General features: G+C 41.0%; 1 protein-coding gene across 1 annotated transcript; it reads left to right on the forward strand.

Annotated features, from left to right (window-relative positions):
• Positions 1-4,771: 4,771 nt before the first annotated feature.
• On the forward strand, positions 4,772-14,192 carry tlcd1 (TLC domain containing 1; the record flags this gene model as incomplete). The annotated part of the gene is made up of 4 exons (XM_080844381.1): positions 4,772-4,977; positions 7,549-7,631; positions 10,808-10,890; positions 13,788-14,192. 4 exons carry the CDS (start codon positions 4,772-4,774, stop codon positions 14,190-14,192), a joined length of 777 nt encoding a protein of 258 aa, XP_080700507.1.
• Positions 14,193-22,274: the final 8,082 nt, after the last annotated feature.

A 22,274-nucleotide genomic window follows, 5' to 3' on the forward strand; every position in this document is an offset into this window, starting at 1 on the left:
TGTGAATCCGAAAATGTTGTTGTATGTTCATGACCAATTCCATTACATGGCTTTGAACACAATATACATCACTGTGCCATGTCCAGTTAGACAAAATAAGTGGTGAAGTCCCCTAAAGGCAGCCTTAAGCACCACAAGAAAGAGGACATAAAAAGACATTGATTTTTGTGTTGGAGGGTGTGTTGTTATGCACAAGCAAGAGTAAAAGACCACAAGGCAAACAGCTAAAGGATGCCTTATTTTCTTTGTTCATGCGATTGAATATGAAATGTACGTGAAAAAGAGAGTTTTACCATTACACACAGATGATCATATTCTTGTGGGTAACCCAATAGCATTTGCAATTAAGGTAATATTTTCAAATTTGTCTATATTTACACATTGCTTAACATGGGCCCTTCAGTGGAATAAATGAGAATTCATAAATGTCAGAGGAAGATTTAAGTAGGCCTACTCTGGCACCAAAAATCAACACAATGAAGGACAAATGTCAACACCTTGCGCTGTGGTAAACAATGCACGAGTTTGTGTCTCCTTGGCTTGTTTTGTCTGTGGGAACTGTGCGGGTTCGTTCAGAAACTAGACTGGTTTCGGCCTCCCCGCATATTTCACGCTTTAATCGCCACCTTCAGTTTCAGTCAGCGTGGTGTATCTTTACACTTGATTGATAGTTCCACAACGTGACGCAGCACACAAAGCTAACATGAAGGGCAACAGTGTTTGAGGGCATAAAGCAAAAATGCAACTGGGCTGGTCTTGAGAATGAGGGAGGAAGCAAATGACAATGTTCAGCTTGGTTGGTCAGCAAGCAAGAGTAAACAGCCATTGTTCCCACTCAGTTTAGATTAGAGGATGGGTATGTGTTAAACCATTATGCTCCTTAACTACGGTAACATCTTATGCACTATGCATTCTTTGTAAAAAAAAGTTTCTCTGATTTAGACCTAAAAGGGTTTAAATTAAACCTTTATGTATTCTAGGGGTCTCTCATGTTCTGGGACCTTCATCTACATTCTATAAATAGCCTATAAAAGCATCATCTACATTTTGGAAAAATAAAAAGTAGAACCTTATTCTGAGAGATAGAACCAAAGAATGTTTGGGAATAATCTTTAAATATTGTATTACACGGCAAGGCAAAAAACCCAAACATAGCCTTGATGGCACCTTTTCTCTTTCCTTCACATGTTCCTTTCCACCTGACTCTCTCTCTCTCTCCACTGCTTTTCTGCAGAGAAAAGGGCAAAATGAAAAGTAGCTCAAAGCCCAGTTCTCACACAACTTGGTGAATTAGCAACACACTGTCAGTAAGTCAGCCATTCCCTCCATACTGGATCCTAAACCCTTGCCTCAGGGTGTTGACACTCACACACACACACTCACAGAGTTCCAAGTGAACCTTGAATACCTTCCTAAACAGGTGCGTCTCACAAAGAACAACCTGCTCAGATTTACAGGCGACTTCAGAGGCTCTTCAGAACTGCTAAAGTATTAAGTTAATAGTTTAGTCCTTTTGTTAAACACCAATCACCAAGATGTTATTACTGATTAATTAAAATGAAAAGTATCTTGTACATCCTACACACAGGCATTCAGAATCAATGTCTCTACAGTGATCCTGTGAGAACAAAAGATGATTATTTTCCAATCTCTGTCCTGTTATGTCTGGGCTGCGTTGGGCCTCTTCAATAATGGAGACCTGTGCAGGACTTCTTCTCCTTTCCCAGGATATTTTCAGGTCACCTTCAGGCCTGGGGGCAAACACCCCATAGAGCCATGCCCTTGTGCTTCAGTCAGAAGATATCAACTTTTGTCTGTGAAGATTGTGTGTGTGTGTGTGTGTGTGTGTGTGTGTGTGTGTGTGTGTGTGTGTGTGTGTGTTTTAAATCATCATTGCAGCATTGTTAACTCATATATTTAAAAGAGAGACAGAACCATGTGAAAATCATTCCTCAGGGCATCTGATTGTCATTGTTCACTGAACATGAGGTGACTCAGGTCTGGGGCCAGAGCGGTGACTACTCCCCTCTACACATTCTTGCAGATTGAACTTACTGAGCCAATTTCAAGCTTTATCATAACTGAATAACCCAACACTGTCATCTCCTTCCAGGCCTGTTCTTTCAACCCCCGCAATCTCCATTAGTTTGTCTTGACATCTGTATCAATATCAGGACATCAATATCTGCCTTGCTTTCATTTGTTTGACATTTTGGAGGAAGGAATAAGGAAATGTGACCTCATAATTGGTTACCCGGAAAACCTTTGCCTTCCAGCAAAGAGCTTCAGACCACTGTATAGCTTTGCTGATGGGAACATTGGTCTCATAAATCAGGGTATAGCACTTACCTAGTTTGTGTAACTAAATCAAGCGTAAAAAAAGGATGAACACTCTATAGGATAGATTGACCACACACAAACATACCCAGAAAAGGCCGTACAACCAATTCATGCTTTGCTCTCACTACTTGCTCCCTCAAAGATCCGTAGATCTAGGAGCGCCTTCTTGTGGCTATCAATGTCTTTACATGTGGAATGTTATGAAGAACTAATTTCAGTTCTTCTTTGACCAGGTCTCCTGTAATAACACTGAACCGATAACCTACACTGTCACCAATTATCTCAACATCTCAACTTCTCTGTTGACTCCTTGAATATGGTTAAGCCCCATCTTCTTCTGAGACGCCTGTGTGATCTAAATGTCAGTAGCTGCCTTGTCCTGTGGATCAGAGAGGTCTTAAGAGAGTGGCCCCAAGGTAAGAATATTTTGAATCATTGTTAGATTTGAAAAGTGGTCAACTTGGTAAACAAATCAAGTCTACACAAACTATGTAGGCCTATCATTTTCAACGTGTTCACCTGTTAGTCCTTTTTCATCCTTTATTTGGTCTGTTGTTATTGGAATAAATTGTTTACAGTATATGTTGATAGAACAAGTCTGCATGTTTCTAAGTGAGCCAAAGTGCCAAAGTAACGTTATTGTGCTGCCATCTTATGGCTAAAATTTGAACCACACTAATTGGTGTTGGATTCCAACTCCAGACAAAACAGCCTTAAAGCTAAACCCCATAAGACATCCCCTCCATCTTTATGCCACACATTAAAACACACTCATAGACTTTAGTTGAATTCCAAAGTAGAGTGTGCAGGCAAATAGTGTTGGTTGATTCTCACTTTTTTTTTTCCATAGCTTGGAAACAAAAGTGCATTTCCAACACCAGAGGGCAGATGTTGACATCTGTTGCAGCGGTCCTTCCAGTTGGCAGAAATACCTGGAAAGACATGAGAATGAGACAAAAACAACAGCTTCTAATTGATTACTGATTCTGTGATCTCCCTTTTCGCCTTGGACAAAAATCTTTACAGCTAGCTGCAATAGGAAATGCTATGAATGTTAACAAACCAGAGCAAGCCAGTTCACTGTGGTATTGGTGGGTTCCTTAGCTTTGTCTAGGCTTGCAGAGGATTTCAGAGGACTGTGTGTGTGTGTGTGTGTGTGTGTGTGTGTGTGTGTGTGTGTGTGTGTGTGTGTGTTTGTGTATCTCATTGTTGACCTGCTGCTGCATGCCTCATGTATCTCTCACCAATGCTGGTGTTGCTGCTGGTGCTCAATCGACACTTCCTCTCGAACCCCTCCCCCTACGGTAGAGGCCAGCTGTGGGGAGTGCCACTGGTATGGAAGGAAGGAGGAAAATCACACAAGTTTATGTATGGAGTTTCAGTCCTCTCTCTCTCTCTCTCTCTTTCTCTCCGTCTCTCTCTCTATCTCTCTCTCTCTCTTGTGATCTCACTCTCTCTGTTCCCATCGGAGAGGAAGTGTCATGCCCTATTCCACAAGTAGGTGATATATGCAATTTAAAGTTGCCAAACTGTCCTCTCCCTCCCCTCGCCTGTGTTTGCAACTACGAGCGAACGAGACAAACACTTTCTCCTGCTTCTATATTGCCACAGCAAATAAAGGGCCAACTGACTGCTTGCCTCGGGCAGTGGCATGACCCAAAGTTGGCTTGCGTCACAGCACAAGTCATGCTTGTATTTAAAACATGTGAGATGGAACTGAGCAGCTCCTCCCTCACTGTGTAGTTGTCTCCAAGCGAACAGGCCACCACCCTCAACGCCTCTCTTCCTCTCTCACTGCGCTCTCTCTCTCTGTGACAAGAACCCTCCCCCTCCACGCCTTGAGACTGGCTGAGCAGCAACACAGACGCACAGAACCAGAGAGAGTGAGAGAAAGAGAGATAAAGAGAGAGAGAGAAACAGAGAGAGTGGAAGAAAGGAATAAAAAACAGTGGAGGTGAATGGAGAATTTTTTGAGGAGCTTCACATGCTGGTTCAGGAAGTGAACGAGAGAGAAGAGAGGAGAGGAGCAGAGAGGAACCTAGTGGAGAGGAGACGTGCCTACAGAATTCAGAGGAACAAGCCATTCAGGAATCTCCTGCAAGGAGCTGAGGGGGAGTGAGTGAGCAGCCCCCTGGAAGAGCAGCACTTCCCCACGCCCTCCTCGGGACTCTACTCACACACTTACAGACACACACAAACACACACACCAAACCTACCAGAAGAAGAGTGAGTGAGGTACGAGGACATTATTGGAAGTGAGTAAAGAGAAGAGAGGAAGGGAGAGGATTGGAGGGAAAGCTGGAGCAAGGGCGAGAGAAAGAGAGGAACTAAAGTAATAGGAAACAACAGTACATCAAGGGGTTAAGGAGTAGAGAGCGGGAGGAGAGAGAGAGAGAGAGAAAGAGAGAGGGAGAGCGAGAAACAGAGAAAGATGGAGGCCCTGCTGCTGTTACTGCAGGGGCACCCGGGACTCTCGGTGGTGGGCTTCGCCATGGCCTTCCGGTGCGTCCACTACATGCAGAGGAACCTGCCCGTGCCCAAGGTGGTGAGGAATGACGCCTTCCGCTACTGGAAGTGGAGGAATCTGTCCGTGTCGCTGGTCCACTCCACACTCACCGGCATCTGGGCCGTGACCTGGTAAGTGGGCCCCTGAAATGGGCAGGGGGTAACTGGGGTGTCCATTGTTCTTTCTCAGAGACTTCACATGATGTTCCAATGGAGGTGGCTGGTAGCAACGTGTGGACAGGGCATAGTTTACACACACAAACACACTCACACAGAAGCACACACATGTGCATGTGCTCTTTCATAACCAGACACAAACAAACAGGAACACATATGCATGCACTCTTACATGCAAACACACACTCACTTACAATGCACAGAGAAGCACACACACAGACACTCATATAGATAGATGACTTCTACACAACTTCAGAATTTGACCAATGGTCTGAACTCAGATTAAGTACCAGTTGCAGAAAGTAGTAGTTTTCTGGAAATTTCGGTGGTATGTCCGCTCAACGTTATCTGAATTTCTAATCTAAACTTGATCAACAGGTATTTATGGCACCATACAAAACATGTGATATAGTCTAATGTAAATACTTTGAGGAACTTTACTGGTCATGAATAGGTCCCTGGTTAGGATTTGGATTACACATGTGCACATGGAGACTTCCTCTTACCACCCATGCGTTGTTGCACAGGGACATGTCAGTGGAATTAAGTGGAATATCTCTTTGCAAGGAGTGGCAAACCATTGTAAAACCACTGAGATTTTGAAACTGGAAAAACCTGTGAGCCAGAAAAACAGTTAAGCATTAAGTTGGGCTGCTATGACACAGGCACCCCGCCCATTTGTTGGTTAAGACCAGAATGTTCTGTGTGCAACAAGTTGGAAAGACAGTGTCACACAGAAATGGGGCCACTCATACTCCTCACTTTACCTCAGTGACCACAAAAAGCATGACTTCAGGTGAACACTATGTTAAAGCTTTACAAGAAGCATAACTTCAGGTGAACACTATGGTAAAGCTTTACATGAAGCTTAACTCCAGGTGAACAGTTTGGAAAAGATCTACAGGAGGGTTCTCAAACTAAAATGACCCTGGGGTCGATGAGTGTCCAGTCTGGTCATTGAGGGGCCAGATTTTTTTGATCTGTTGGCTTGCCTATCATAATACTGTAGATACCACTTTGTAGTTGGCAAATCTACCATGTGTGATCAGTGGTACAATGGTTAGTGTTGTTGAATAACAAGTAGCTGACCTGAGTTTCAATTCATTGGCAATGCAAGATGCTCTTTGGATAAAGGTGTTTTTTTAAAGTTGCTCTTTAGGATAATTTTGTCCCATTGATAGCCCATGACTTACACATACAGCAGTAATAGTGGGATAATGTCTTCACCGACAACTACATCTATATTTTTCCTTCATACATGCACATTTCAAAGCAAATACTGTACTACACCACTTTTGTATAGTTGGTAACATTGCTGCAAACAAACAAAACAAAGCAGAAAACTGAATAAAGTTTCGGTGAAAATCTGAATAATTTTATAATACATATATATATAGTATATATATATATATATATATATATATATAGTGTACAAATAATCCCGTTAAAATGTTCTTCACCCAGATAGATCTTTAAAGTTCCAGGTGTTGCGTTGCAACCCAAAGTTCCGCAAAGTTCTGAGCCCGCGGGTCGAATGAAATCGCTTGGCGGGCCGGAGTTTGAGACCCCTGCTCTACAGGAAGCATGACTTAAGGTGAACACTATGGTAAAGCTTTACAAGAAGCATGACTTAAGGTGAACACTATGGTAAAGCTTTACAAGAAGCATAACTTCAGGTGAACACGATGGTAAAGCTTTACAAGAAGCATAACCTCAGGTGAACACTATGAAAAAACTCTAGAGGAAGCGTGACTTCAGATGGACACTATGGAAAAGCTCTACAGGAAGCAAGAGACCAGAGAGCAGGAAGGACTCTTGTCAATGCTGCTGAACCTAAAGCTAATCTAAACCACTGTTGAGAAATATACCCCAGAACTATGAAATCAATTATCTTTACCATTAGTTCATGCAGTCGTCTGGAAAGATATCGCAATGTGTGCAGTGCACCCACCAACTACTGGACCTACCCATATCTTTGTTTGGAAATTACAACTTTTAAACCTGTTGATGTATTATTACATACATGACCCCACAGAGTCTCTGACCTTTCATACATATGCAGGGACTAAACATAAACCCAAAATGTTAAACGGAGGCTATTTATCACACAACCAAATATAATTACAGACATTTGCCCAATGAATACTGTTCTATATCTGGTTGAAGATGACTGTACTGATCAGGAACAATGAATTGTGGCACTTTTTGATTTATTGAAGGAGGGGAACTTAAAAAAAAAAAAAAAAAAAAAAAAAAATACACAGCCAGTGATGTACAAATTACATGGATGTATTGGTTTTAAGCTGGTTTCACAGTTTAACTGTAATTTCATAGGCCATAGAGATTTCATAAAGATAATAGCCTGATAAATACTAAAATCAACTGTGCTGCCATGAAGAAACATGCCAGTGCTCAATGATATGGTTCATGATATGGTTCATGATATGGGGGGATGAGGTGGAAAAAAATAAAACCTTTTCCTGTTTAAATGTTTTATTTTTATTTTTTATATGTTCCTCCTCTCAGCTTGGTCCTGGAGCCTAAGATGCTGCAGAACATCTTTTCTTTCCACACGCCAGCCTCCTATCTCCTCGTCTGTGTTTCTTCAGGTCAGTAGCCCTTGGTTTGCTTTCATTCAAGTCTTTGAACAGAGAGGAGTTATGATACACATACTATATACAAGTGTGTTGTTTAGCAAGTGTGTTGTTTTATTTGTAGAAAATCATTAACAGCCTGATTGAACTCAGGGACCAATGTGCACATATTCACACAGAGACATACATACAAATACACACACTCATATTTGCAAAAGGCACACACACACACACACACATACAAATTTAACGTTAAATGTTCACTAATCCCTAGTTTAGGAACAATTAGCTAGGTACAAGAGTGAAATCTGATCAGCTTTCTTTCCACAAAAAAAAAAGTCCACCTTCCTTTAGTCCTTAGAAGAAGAGACACTCCTTGCTCAGAAAATCCCAGTGGTGTTACCTGATCTGCCATGAGCTCCCAAACAAACCCCCTCTGGCCTCCACAATAGTGGAACCCCCACCTGAGCAGAATTACGCAACACGTTCGTTACGCAGGCTCCTGCTCCCCCCTGAGAACAAGCCGTAAACAAGCCAGGGATCCAATGGGACTCGTCCTGACACGTGGGAATGCTCAAGGCACTCACGCTGTCGGAGTCACTGCTTGTGACCAATTACTTAATTCACCATCCACCCTGATTGCCTCCAACTCTGCAACAGACAGCACCTAACTCAGCTCTGATACTGTACAGATAGAGTGTATTTGTGCCAAATCATGGCCAGATGGGAGGAGGAGTACGACAGCGTGATCATATGATCATGAAGGAGAGGCTGACTGTGCACTGTTTAGAAGGCAGCAATGAAGGAAAGTGACAATAATATGATGATATTATTTAGATTGGCTTCAGCTGTTGGGTTTACAAGGGTGTCCAGAGTTCTGCTTGTGGCTGTAGTCTACACTAGGCAAGGTAGATCTAAAGGTAGTTTACAGTTTTGTGTGCACTAAAATATACATGACATAATTTATGAAAATATATTAGGTTTTATACAAAAAATGGATAAAAAAACGAATGGAAATTAGTTTATTCCCGCAATTTTGACTGATCCCTTGGCCTTGGTGCATTAGGTGTACAATAGTTTCCCTCCATGCAGAAAAGGCTCCACTGGGTGTTGTATGGAAAGCGGTGCAGCACTTAGGCCCAATGTAGCACAGAAGCGACCAGTTGAATATGCTAACTATCCTGTGCTAAGTGCTAAGATGCTAATTGTCCGCCTTTTTTGTCAGTAGTGATGCTCCAGTGACCAGTGGGCTGAATCCCAATGCGCTGTTTTATCTGTTTGCTCTTCAGATTTACACAGCTGAGTTGATGTTATAGAACAGGGAGTGCTGCTGTAAAGTTGTAAAAGTATTACTACTAAAAATGTATCAGATACAAAAACAAACAAATACAAACAAAACTATTCACCGTTGAATAAAATGTCAGATGGTGAGATGCCCTAACCATCCTCAGGCTAGAGCCCCTTGATCATATAAACAGCATATCCTGTTTTTCTCTGACCTGAGTCAAGAGGAAGAGGCAGCCCGCCACACATCAATCAAAAAATGGCGGCCGCAAGAGCACTGTGTTCCGCTATGTCACACAGCAAGGTTAAGGCTCTCTCTCTCTCTCTGACATGAGAAACCACACGTTCAACACCACAGGGGACTCTGTAGGGTGTGAGCACACTGCTCATGAGTCAGAACAAACACGGGTCATGGCTGTTGCTGTTTCTTGCATGCACAACCTCTTTTTTTTCATGATAAATTATAGAAGAGTTTCAAAATGGTGAATGGTTTTGTCCAAAGCGACGTACAAGGGAGAGAACAGTCAAGCTAAGAGCAATACACCTGGTGTAACAATAAATACTACTTTTTTTTGCGGCAAATAAGTATTTGAACCCCTAGCAAAACATGACTTGGTACTTGGTGGAGAAACCCTTGTTGGCAAGCATAGACGTCAGACGTTCTTCTAGTTGGTCACCAGGTTTACACACATCTCAGGAGGGATATTGGTCCACTCCTCTTTGCAGATCTTTCAATTCAATGGGAGGGAATGAGGGAATGAGGTTCAAGCCCAATATTCCACGGGACATGGCCCCATCCATAGTCCCCTCCTTGCGGTGGAGTCGTCCGGTACCCTTGGCAGAGAAACAGCCCCAAAGCATAATTTTTCTACCTCCATGCTTGACGGTGGGGATGGTGTTCTTGGGGTCATATTCAGCATTCTTCCCCCTCCAAACGCGGCAAGACGAGTTGATGCCAAAGAGCTTGATTTTGATTTCATCTAACCAAGTGTTTATTGGCCAACTTGAGATTTCAGACGTGTGCTTCCTTGAGCAGGGGGACCTTGCGAGCGCTGCAGGACTTCAAACCATTATGGCGTAGTGTGTTGCCAGTGGTTTTGTTGGTGACTGTGTCCCAACTCCCCCCGTGTAGTTCTGGGGTGTCCCGCACGTTTCGGATGATCATCGATACCGCACAAGGCGAGATCTTGCATGGAGCCCCAGACCGAGGGCGATTGACAGTTGTTTGGTGTTGCTTCCATTTGCTTATAATTGCACCAACAGTTGTCTGCTTCTCACCCAGCTGCTTGCCGATGGTTATGTAGCCCATTCCAGCCGTGTGCAGGTCTACAATCTTATCTCTGACGTCCTTGGACAACTCTTTGGTCTTGCCCATGGTGGTGAGGTTGAAGGTGTCTAGTATGATTCTTTGGACAGGTTTCTTTTATACACGTCACCAGTTGAGATCAGGTGTACCTTGTTAGGCCTTATGAGAAGTAATCTGTGTGCCTCGTGGGCACATAACTGGTCTGTGGGAGCCAGAATTATTTCTGTTTGGTAGGGGTTCAAATACTTATTTGCCGCAACAAATGCAAATCAATTCATAACTGTTATAAAATGCAGTTTTCTGGATGTTTTTGTTGATATTCTGTTTCTCATTGTTAAAATAGACCTACCACTACAATTATAGATCACGCATTTCTTTGTGGTCAAGTGGCCAAACTTGCAAAATCGGCAGGGGGTCGAATACTTATTTTCCCCACTGTACTGTATATAGGAAGATGGGGAGATAAAATACTTTCAAAATGACAATGCTGTTAAAAATGGCACCAGGTAAGGTTAAGAGAAATGAAAGTGTGCAAAGTTAAGAGAATGTTAAAAGGAATGTTTTTGATTAATGAATGGTTTTGTTTTGTGTTTTGGGACAGGGTACTTTGTACAGGATGCCTGTGATATCATCTTTACAGGTCATGCAAGAGGCTCGTGGGAGTTCTTGATTCATCATTTTCTGGTGAGTTGCTTCTTCCTCTATCATATGAGTCTGTGTGTGGCAACCTTGTCATTGTGGAATTTCTCAAATGCACAATCTGCACAATCATTCAGTGATTTCCAGTACCTCTGATTTAAATGCATATTCAACCGAACTTAACACTATTTTAGATTTAATTGTAAAATTGCAATCTTTGACCCGAATCAGTAAATCCATGGGTCCCTTTTTGGCACATTTCAATCTGTAGCAGCAGGACGCTGACCTCCAGTGACCTCTCAGACAAGAGGGTACATTTTCATCAGAGCACGGGGGCTGCATTCTACATTCATGCATCCAAATGAATACCACTGTGTGTTGTTTCGATCGGCCACAGAATCACAAAGCTCACTTTGTTTGCCAGGCAGAACGTTTACTGGGCCATAGAGCATCCCAAGATCAGGCGCAATCGCAGATGTAGGATACAGATTCTGTATATCAGTAGCTGTGTGGTCATGATGGCTGCTCCACCACTACTAACTCCCCCACAACAATTATACCAATTATACCCTCTCTGACTTTAAGCACACACCCTTTAAACGTGGTTTTTAACCATTGCTCAACACTGTTGGGATTGTTCGCTCATCATAGTGAAACAATTACCAAAGTAAAACTAAAAAAGAAATCCGGAGTAAAAGCTAAAAAGAGAAGATTATTAGTAGTGAGGGCCATGGGGGCATGGACACAGCGACATCACTCTGATTCTTTCAACCAGCACTGGAGTTGACCGCAGCTCCATCAGTTCAAATCAGGCTTTTGGTTATCAGGCTTCAGAGGTGTGTTTGGCAAAGGCGTCATATGTCGGCAACACCTTATCTTATCTTAGTGAAATGGTTTGTTCAAACTTATCTTGGTTTCATGTCGCATGGGAAGGGTTGCCAACCGTCCTGTAAAACATGGAAAAATCCCGTAATTGGAAACTAAAAGACGTTTTTTCTACTTACTGAACTGATACGGGACACCCTTTGTGTCGTATTTTTAAGAATAAATTCAGTGCACACCTATGGGAGAGAAATATAACAGGTACGACTATAAAGACAGGGAAATGTGTATGAGATAGAAGGAGACACTACTGTTCTCCCTCCGCCTGTCTGAGTCCTCGAGTGGAGGCTGCTGCATGATCAGCTAAGGAGTGCAGTTAGAGGTCTGTTTGCTGAGTATAAAGGGCTTGGATCTTCTAAGAAATCTGTTTTAAGGAGGGAGTGGATAGAAGTGCGAACACAGAGTAGAGGTAAAGTAAAGTTGGAGTGTGCTTCCTAAAGAAGTTGTTGAGCAACTACCGCCGCTTAATAATAGAGAAGCTATCATTCTGTCTCAACACTCTTGATAGAATCTAAATGAGCAGGCCAAAGTTAAAGAAGGGACCGGAGAGTTGAAGTCAGGTTTGTGGAGATTATTTTGACGTGGAGACCCCCTCACAGCTGGTGCTCAGAGAAAGGCCTACTTTACTGTAGACTATGTAGGTATTTATACAATTTAGTCAGGTAGAATACAATAGGGGAGGGGATGACCACACCCTTTAGGTGAGAGGAAGGGGGAGACAGTGGGGTGAGGGGTTCACCTATGGAGGGAGGGGGGGGTGATACCAGGGTACAAAGGGTTTAAGCAGGAAGGAGGCTCTCTTGCGGGGGGAGGGGTTCACATGCCATTTGTTCAGGTCTCAGTGAGACTGACAGAGCACACATCCAATAATGAGTAACAGATACAAAATAAGGCTACACTAAGTTAATGTCTTACAACAACAAAGTAGCAATATTTCCAGTTCCATCACTCTCTTTTAGTCTCAACCTTGGTTGCCAAAGGACGCTTTCGTGAAAAGAATCTGTTTGGGTCATTTGCTTGAGTCATCAGTGGAACTCTTTAGTTACTGAACAAACTTGATTTACATAGCTAATGAGGAGTATTTTAACGACACTGGTTTCAGTGTGCTTAGATTAGGGACAGGTAGGCAGGGGGAGAGTGGGGTCCCGCAGCAGGACTGAGAGCAGGTACAGACTGCTTCTAGAGGCAGGCCAAGTCTGCTGTTAACTACCGTTGAGCCTGCTGTTGTTCTCTATGATCGAAGCCTTCATTTTGATACTCTTCCTCGATTAAGTAAATTCAGGAATTTGTCACAGCCTAATCTGCCCTATCTTCATTTCACGCATACCTTGCCTGAACATGCCAGGCATATTACGTGTGGTAAACCGAGACATGCCTACACACCTTACAAATAAGTCCAAGATGAATTGCTTTCCCTAATTGTGTCTGACTTCCAACTGTATGAATGTGTGAGTTGTGGATTTATGGAGGTTTTGTGTTTCTTTTCAATTAACCATCATGCAGGTAACACATCATTACCCACAGGAAATGTTTAAACTTTGATAGTTTAGGAGACCTATATGTGATCTCATTTTTGTTTCAATTATGTATACATCTAGGCAAAGATGTTATGCCTTAAATTCCTTAGGAGAAACAGATTGAGATAGAAATGAGATGGGGCACTTTATTAAATGGTTAAAAAAACGTCAGTCTCGGACACCCAGATTGTTTTCTGTCCGAGCCTGACTTGCAAATTTCACTGGCAAAATAGACAATCATACTATACTTTAACTTCTCACTAATATTTTGTGCCCTCTGGACTTCCATGAATTATGAATTATGCAGCGTAATGACATGTTTGCGTTATAGTCAGTTGAATTAATTGTGATAGGCCAACAAAAGGATGACACAAACTCATCCAATCAATTTAATTTCTGTAAACGTAATTCCAAATTAGAATTAGAATGTAAAGAAAAAGTTAAGTTAAGGCTCTGTCCAGCACTGTAGACCATTTGAAGGCACTTTTTTAATCTCCATGGTTCTTTCTGCCATGTCCTGATGCTTATCCGTCTCCTCCTCAGGTACTGGGTAGCTTCCTGTACACTTTGTTCACGCAGCACTACGTAGCGGGAGCCAACATCGCCTTACTGGTAGAGATTAACAGCGTCACGCTGCACACGCGTCTGATGCTGAAGCTGGCAGGGGCCCAGTTCACGCCACTCTTCAGCGTCAACAAGGTGCTCAACCTCTTCACCTACGTGTTCTTCCGCCTCAGTGCCCAGTTTTACCTCACCTGGTTCATCATGTCGAACTACAGCTGGCTGGACCACGCAGGCTACTTCATGGTCACCATGATCCTCATGAACATCATGATCCTAATCTACTTCTACAGACTGATGCGTGCCGACTTCTTCCCGCGCCGGAAGAGCCATGTGGAGCAGAATGGCACGCATAGCAACAACAGCACCAAGTTCCTAAACGACTAAGGAAGGAAAAGATTTTCAAAACTTTCATGTTTTTTGTACGTTTGGTTTTTATTTTTATTTTTAATCTGTTTTGGTTTTGTATGTGCTTGGTTTCCTTGAAGGTCCTAAACAAGAACTTTGCCGTGACTCCCTCACACCTTGCAATTGACTCCCATTAAAACCAAGCAAACGCTTGTGATCTGAAACAGCGAACCGCGTTCAGTGTTTCTGACTGAACACCAGTTTACTTCTGCTATGTTTACATCCTGCATATTCAGAATCCCTTTATTTCCCAGTGCATGTTGGTGGTCTTCAAGCGGGAGACAGGAAAGACAGCTGCCACAGTGCAGGCCTTCAGGTAGACTCTCACCTTACATGAGGCCCAATACAGGCTGAAAGTCAAAGTCCCAACATGCAAGAGACTGGCTGGTCATATCATACATGCTGTGATTGACCCAAACTGTTTGAATGTTTGTAGCATGCCTATAGATTGACAAGGCTTTGTGTCCATTTGTCATAGTCATTTGTTAAAGACACTCAGTTGTGTTAGACCTTCAGCTGTGTTTTGTTATTTTTAATGGAGCCATTGCTTGGAACTTACATCAGACATGAATGTGAAGTAGCATTTCCTACCAGACCTGTTGTTACTGCATATCAGAACAACCAGGATAGGTCAGGATGTCACTACCATCTCCCCTGTAAACAATGTCTTTGAGAACCATAAAGCAATACCTTTACACCTCTTGACTACTGTTTTGACGGATAAGTAACACATTACAAATCAAACATACACCATGCATGGCAGCAAAGGGGTGTTGATCTTCTCCCCCTTTCCTTTGGTTTAGCTTCTTCCTAACAGACACAAGGTGTCACATGTTGCAACGAACTGCATTAGAGAGATAGCTATCAATCAAACCTGGAAAAATTGTTCCGGAATAATTCTACAAACAAACAAGCAATCCTAAACGGGACTTCAAGTATTAGTTTTGAGAAACAGGTAAGAATAGGCCATTTACTTAAACTACAGTAATTGGTATTCTGACTAGAGTTGTATACATCCATGACCATGTAAAATATCCCTCTGTTTTGTGGAAGGAAAGTTTAAGCCCCATACATTTAATCTTTAATTCCTAAACCAGGATAATTGTATTATAAACATACTGCATATCTTGTAGGTTGAGCTCCCATTCTGCCAGTGGGTTCTATAGCCAAATCTTAAGAACTTTATTGTCATTGTGCAAGCACAAAACACTTCACGCAAGACTTCACACATATTTACAAATACATAACCAAACAAGAACGAGACAAAAAAAAAATATAATTAAAAAGTGAAGAAGGGTGTGTATTTTCTTGGCTTGGCTGACAAGTACAAATTTAGAGTTTTTGTCAGTAGAGCTTGTCAGTGTCGTGTATTTTTCTTAAGTATGGCCAAGGAGATTCAGGAGGTTTATCTATGATGTTGTCACTGTGTGAGCACTGAGCAACGCCCATCCTTTTGCACATGCATGATACAAAGGTCAAGTGTGTGGTGGCAGCCTGACAAATGCATTGCCTGGGCATGTCTTCACAGCGGTCAGAGTGAAAGAAAAAGAGTCCAGGGCTGATCAAAGGGGATTCAATTACAGTAGAACCAATGGTTAATTACATTCAGTTCCCAACTCCCCAACACTGCATACATATTGCTGTCAAATATAAAACAGCGAATTACAGCTTCCAGCAAAGACGTACCAGCTTGAGGAACTACATTGAAAAAAATAGAAACATCTAAGTAAGGACAATCTCAAGCTACATCTGACTCTCATAATCATGTTAGTGTTTCCAAAGCCTTACGATCCCAGCAGGGTGGAGGTATAACAGAGGACAGACATACCACCACCCAGTTTGAATACTTACAAAAGGCTTTTGTCTCAAAGTACTCCAAGACCACCCTGTGGTGACTGGTCCCCATTTACACTAAAAATAAACATCCTAGTCATTAGAGAAATGTCAGCAGTCCTGCTGGGAAATGGCTGTATGAACAGTATGTATTTGCTTTAAATAGATACACACACTGGATATCAAAGTTGCACAGGTCTTTCTCCAATGTGTTTTCCTGTGTTCCTGTGTTTTGCGAAGACTTGAAGGGCATCTGATAAAACTTCAACAGAATTCACGTCAAAACTACTGCCCACTCTGCCTCAGCTCTTAACTTCTGACACTGAAGGTGGCATGAGCACATCCCCACCTCACACCGACCGCCTAACAGATGGTGTCACAAGGGTGCTTCACTCCACTGTTGAAACCATTGAACCACTGCAAACAGAAAGGACTTGCCCCACTGACTAAAGTTTTGTACTTAAACAAATTACTTGAGAACAAGAAAGGAAATGGTACTCCTCCAAACTTAAGGTATTTCACCTGGCATGAGAGGATAGCCCTGTAAGCTATTAAAAAAAACACTTTCTGATTATTCAAAATTATTCTTCATTGATTGAAAACAATAAACACAACCAAATGTTTCTCTTCAACACATTTATAGACCAACAAAAAAAAACAATGCAAAATCACACTCTGTTCTGTAGCAGTACCAATTTCATGATCATTTTCAATAACTATTATTACTATACTACTATTATAACTATATTTTAACAATAAGAGAAAATAATTAACAGTTTCCTCCCCCTCCATGACCAAATAGCCCTTCCAGGATGCACTACCTCTGTAACACCCCCACAACCTGGTGCATTCCTAGAATCCTTTACACCCATTGACCTCCCTCAACTCACTTCCCTGATCTCCTCATCTAAATAATCAACGTGCCCACTAGACCCCATCCCTACAAAACTACTTAAGCTTGCACTGCCCTTTTTAACTGAGACACTATGATCAATTCACTAATTCCAGGATATCTTCCACAATCATTCAAAATATCAGTGATCAAACCATCTCTAAGCAGTGATCAAACCAACTATAAGCCTATATACAACCTCCCTTTCTTGTCAAAAATACTTGAAAAAGTAATAGCAAACTCATGACTTTTCTACATGAAAAAACATCATCCAAGAAGATCTCCAAACAGGCTTTAGAGCCCATCACAGTACTTAAACACCCTTAGTCAAAGTTCTGAACTACCTACTAATCGCATCTGATCATGTGTGCATGTAAATACTGGTTTTTCTAGTGCTGCTTCCGTCTCTATTGATCATCATATGTTCTTACAGAGACTTGAACATGTTGGTATCAAAGGACGTGCCCTATCCTTGTTTAGGTCTTACTTTTTCTGACCATCCTCATGTCCACAATCCAATCACACTGGAGTAATTTATGGAGCTCCCCAAGGCTCTGCGCCCCTGCTCTTCTCTCTACATGCTACGCTAAGGTACTATAATAAGGAAACATGGTATTAACTTCCACTGTTACGCTAAGGTGCTATAATAAGGAAGCATGGTATTAACTTCCATTGCTACGCTAAGGTGCTATAATAAGGAAGCATGGTATTAACTTCCATTGTTAAGCTGATGATACCCAACTTTACCTATCCATGAAACCTGAAATTGTACAACTACCCAAGATAGAAGCTTGCCTGTAAAAGCTTTCCTGCTCCTTAATTCAGAAAAAACTGAGGTTATGCTTGGCCCTTAACAATTGAAAAGGATCTAACCATCTACCCACATCTCATTTAACATCCAATACTAGCACCAAAAATCTCAGTGTAATTATCAACCAAGACCTCCTACGCGACTCACACTTGAAACAGATCTCAAAGACATATTTTTTTTGTCTACACAGTATGGTCAAAATCTGAAAAGTCCTATCCCTCCAAGATGCAGTCAAATTAATCCACGCTTTTATTACATTGAGCGTAGACTACTGCAATGTGCCTGTCTGGATGTAGTAACAATTCAATAAAGAGCCTCCAACTTATACAGAACGCTGCCTTACTAGAACTAAAAAATATGAACATATCTCACCTGTACTTGCCTCACAGCACTGGCTCCATGTCAAAAGTAGAAAAGTTCTACTTCTTACATAGAAAGCCCATTACCCATGTTTACCTCAAGGAATTAGTTTTCCCCTACTGCCCACCAAGACCACTTCGTTTCCAGAGTGCAGGTCTCATTATAATTCCAAGAATATCAAAAAGCACAAAAGGAGGCAGAGCCCTCTACTATAGAGCCTACCCTGTGGAAAAATCCTCCTGCCTCCATCTGAGAAACAGACACCCTTTTCATCTTTAAACTTAGACTTAAAGATATTCCTCTTTAGTGCATCCTATAGTCATAAATAATGCATCAAAAACCCGGCACCTGTTGCAACATACTTCATTCTTCCTGTCAGATGTTGTGTTTACCAGTAGTGGACCACAGCCAGCACATGTTGTACTGTGTAGGAGGGCCTTTACTGATCCTGGGTACAGCATGCGGCCCGTTTTGCGGCTCTCACCAGCCAGTTGTGCACTGTTGCTTTCCTGTATAACTAAAACTCCCATGTATGTCAGCCAACATAACTTAAATCAAAACGATAACATAAACAAAATTCCCGAACACCATGCCGAGCAGCCTCTCCCTCTCCTTCTGTATCATCTTATGCTTAGGCGTTAATACTGATAAAATGTATCTCTTTATCTGTTAATCAAATTGATATTTACAAGCCAAATTTTCTCTGTCTTATAGTGTGACCCTTTTTCGCAAATGCTGATGGCTGTGAAAACATTGTTAAGACTGTTTAAGTTAAAAAAAATAAAAATACTCACAATTTTTTTGAAAGGTATACCTAACTTAGTTGTTTACGTTTCCCGAACGTTTTCCTGTGTCGATTTTACATATACCTTTAGAGGAATCCATGTTTCTGGCATCGACTTTTGTCGTTCACATTGATTTGATCTTGATGCCCATGGCTCAGATTGGAGCATCCAGTAGGTGATCACTATTAGAAAAGAACATCAACAAGATATATAAAAAAGACATATAAAACATAAAAAGGTTCCCAAATAAGGACAGCTGTAGGCTAAATGCTCCTCATATAATGTATTAGCAAGGAATTAAAAATGAATGTGTAATTCATTTAAATATTTGTTTTTTATTTTTATTTAATGAAGTACAAAATGGAATGCAACATATATCTTGGCCTTGGTTAGAGTTAAGGTAAGCAGGCCTAGAATATTATAATCAGACTACAGGGTCTTTGTTTTGAATTGTTCAGTCAGAAGCAAAAAAACTAGATTAAAATGTTTAAAAAAGTATTCATTATTATCATCGAAAGAATATTAGAATGATACTGAAACTTTTCATCAAATGATACTGAAACTTTACCTCCATAATGTTTAATGTTATCTCTATATGAGATGAGGAGACAAGTTATATAGTAAACTTAGTATAAACTAATGTTGAGTGTTTATTTATAGGTATGTGATAATCAGACTTAGATTGATGTTTTTTCTCAATGAAACATCTGTCATACTGATAGAGAAATATGAAACTCTGACTTTAATCAAATATGTATGTGTGTTAATCATATGCCTTTGTGAGCTGAAACATGACTTTTCTGTATATCTTTGATTCTTAATTGCTGACATTTCTAACTCTGTGTATGTTTTTAAATGTGTACCTTCTCTGTGTGTGCATAAGCAAGGGCTGATAGGAACAGCTAGTAGTCCTTCTATTCTGCCTTACTGATGCATTACGTTGCAAAAAGCATAGCAAGATGACCTCGACGTGAGAAACCCACCACATGGTTATCTCTGCTGACAGATTGCTTTGGTGTCAGAGAAACGCAAACTTCAACCTATATAAACCCTGTGTGATGTGTTTTATTTTTGCTTCACTCTGGTCTTCGCGCTGGGATTGAGCCCGACAAGTTTTGATTGAATAAATATTCCTATCTGAGGTAACTTGAGTGAATTTTCACCTAACACATTCGACAGACTTTCTTTAAAATAATACTGAGAAACAATTCATCTGATCACCTAAGATTAGATGCACTGCCATGATTTAGAAGCATGAACTGGTGTGCGCATCTGTTCTCATCCTGTGGCAGGGCATTATTCAGAGTGGCGATAACTCTAGATAAAAACACATGGATGCCTGAAGCCACCACAGCCATCACTTGCTTAGCTATTCTGACTATTGATTTGACTCGATTCAAAAGTTTCAACCTTAAACCCAACCCCAGCTTATTACAGTGCATTTACATTTTTGGGGAAATGTTTATCAATGTATACACTGGTCCCTTTTCAAATAAACGCATAAATAAAAATAATAAAATATTTGTTTTTACCCCCAACCTATTTGAACTATTCTGAGATTCTTAAACTATAGTGGAACCCATAGTCCCCCCACACCAGCATACTGTCCATATTCATTTCTTAAAGGCTTATGCTAAGATGAGATATATTAATTGACTATTGAGAGAGAGAGAGAGAGAGAGAGAGAGAGAGAGAGAGAGAGAGAGAGAGAGAGAGAGAGAGAGAGAGGGGTCTGGTATTGCAGACTGAGCAAACTATTCTTTGCAAGCATTTGATCCCTTAACAGAATAATAATAATAATAATAATTATTATTATTATTATAAATGACACTCTGCATTGATTTAACTGTGGTCATTAGTACTTTGTTGAGTACAATGCTTAATTGTGGGGCCAGGTGATAGAAATTCTTTGTGATTTAATTACAACTTATTTCAGACACGTAGGTGAGCTTGATATTTACATATCTGTTTTCATGACAGCTGATTCAAGCTCCAGAAGACTCAGAAACTTCTCATGTACTTTGAAATTTAAATGTCACTTTGGATAAAAGCATCTGCTGAATGACTGTATATAAATATTCTCTCCTAAAACTAGTGCTACCAAGGAATACTCCCACCTCAACTGGCTTTAACCTTCATATTGAGAAAGGAGCTTTTTATACAGATGAAAGGATTACTATGTCCTGGCAACAGCACAATGCCTCTCCTTTCGAGGACATAAATGGAGGCATGACCATACTAATTACTGTGCCAGGCTAACTGTATAATTATGTGTAGTTCGATGCTGCTAAGCTAGTTTCAAACAGAGGTGCCACTTGGAATCTCTGGAGAAGAGAATTGACTACCACACATTTTACCCTTACAAAGCTGTGCAACTGAAAGAGTGGCACAATGTACCACAGCTCTCTTACCATTGTGATTAAACTACCTTTTTGTCTGTGACTATAATTAGATCATCTTTAATTATTAGAATTCAACAGGTTTATCAAGGGTTAACAGTCATATATTTTGTTATCCATGTAATTGCTCTAATCTAATTGTCTCAAAAAGTCTTCCTTAGAAAACTGCTTGGAGTTACAGAGAACTACAAGCTGCCCCTTGTGACTTGGATGACACTATTACAGTGGATGGTCTAGTGCTGCCATCTATCAGTCCGTTAGTGGCAACTGGCAGAATGTTTTACCCACATGGGAAGGAAGGTAGTTTCTATAGCTATGACAGATGCCATAGAAACATCTTCAAACAGCCAAGCTTTATTTACACACAATGAACAATGAAATTATATGGAATGACAATGTATTCGTTTTTCTAAACAGCACTTAAACTCAATACGAGTTCCCCTGAGAGTTTCACTCTGTTGACTTTGCTGCTTTGACAAGCCTATTGGTTAAAACAATACTTCAACAGCAAAGGATGTTGGGATTAAAATGAAACCCAATGCTACATGGGTGTTGTAGTTCCTTGTTCAATTTTCTCAACTTTTGCAGAGGCTGAGAGATTTCAAACAGGGCTCTTATTAAATCCTTAGCATGATTATGGTATTTCTGGTGGACATAAATTATCAACCCATATTACTGAATAACTTTTAATTTGCTTTTCCAGAGAAAAAAAAAATCTTATTTTACTATCAAATGAAGTTGATATTTGGGAAAGAAACGATGACCTATTAATGAAAACATATTCAATTATCTTCAAAGCAGTTTCATGAAGCTAAATATATAATCATGTAATAAAGTGAACACCAACTAATTTACGAAGAGGATGGCCATTTCCAGTAGCATTTCTGTTTTTAACGGGACGGGGTCATTGCATTCCTCTGACGCAAGGGGGATAGGGCGCTCTCCTGAAGAGGAAAAACACTGGAATCTGCTGAAAAGTGG

This window comes from Sprattus sprattus (genome assembly GCF_963457725.1).
Source record: "Sprattus sprattus genome assembly, chromosome: 9".
NCBI lineage: Eukaryota > Metazoa > Chordata > Actinopteri > Clupeiformes > Clupeidae > Sprattus > Sprattus sprattus.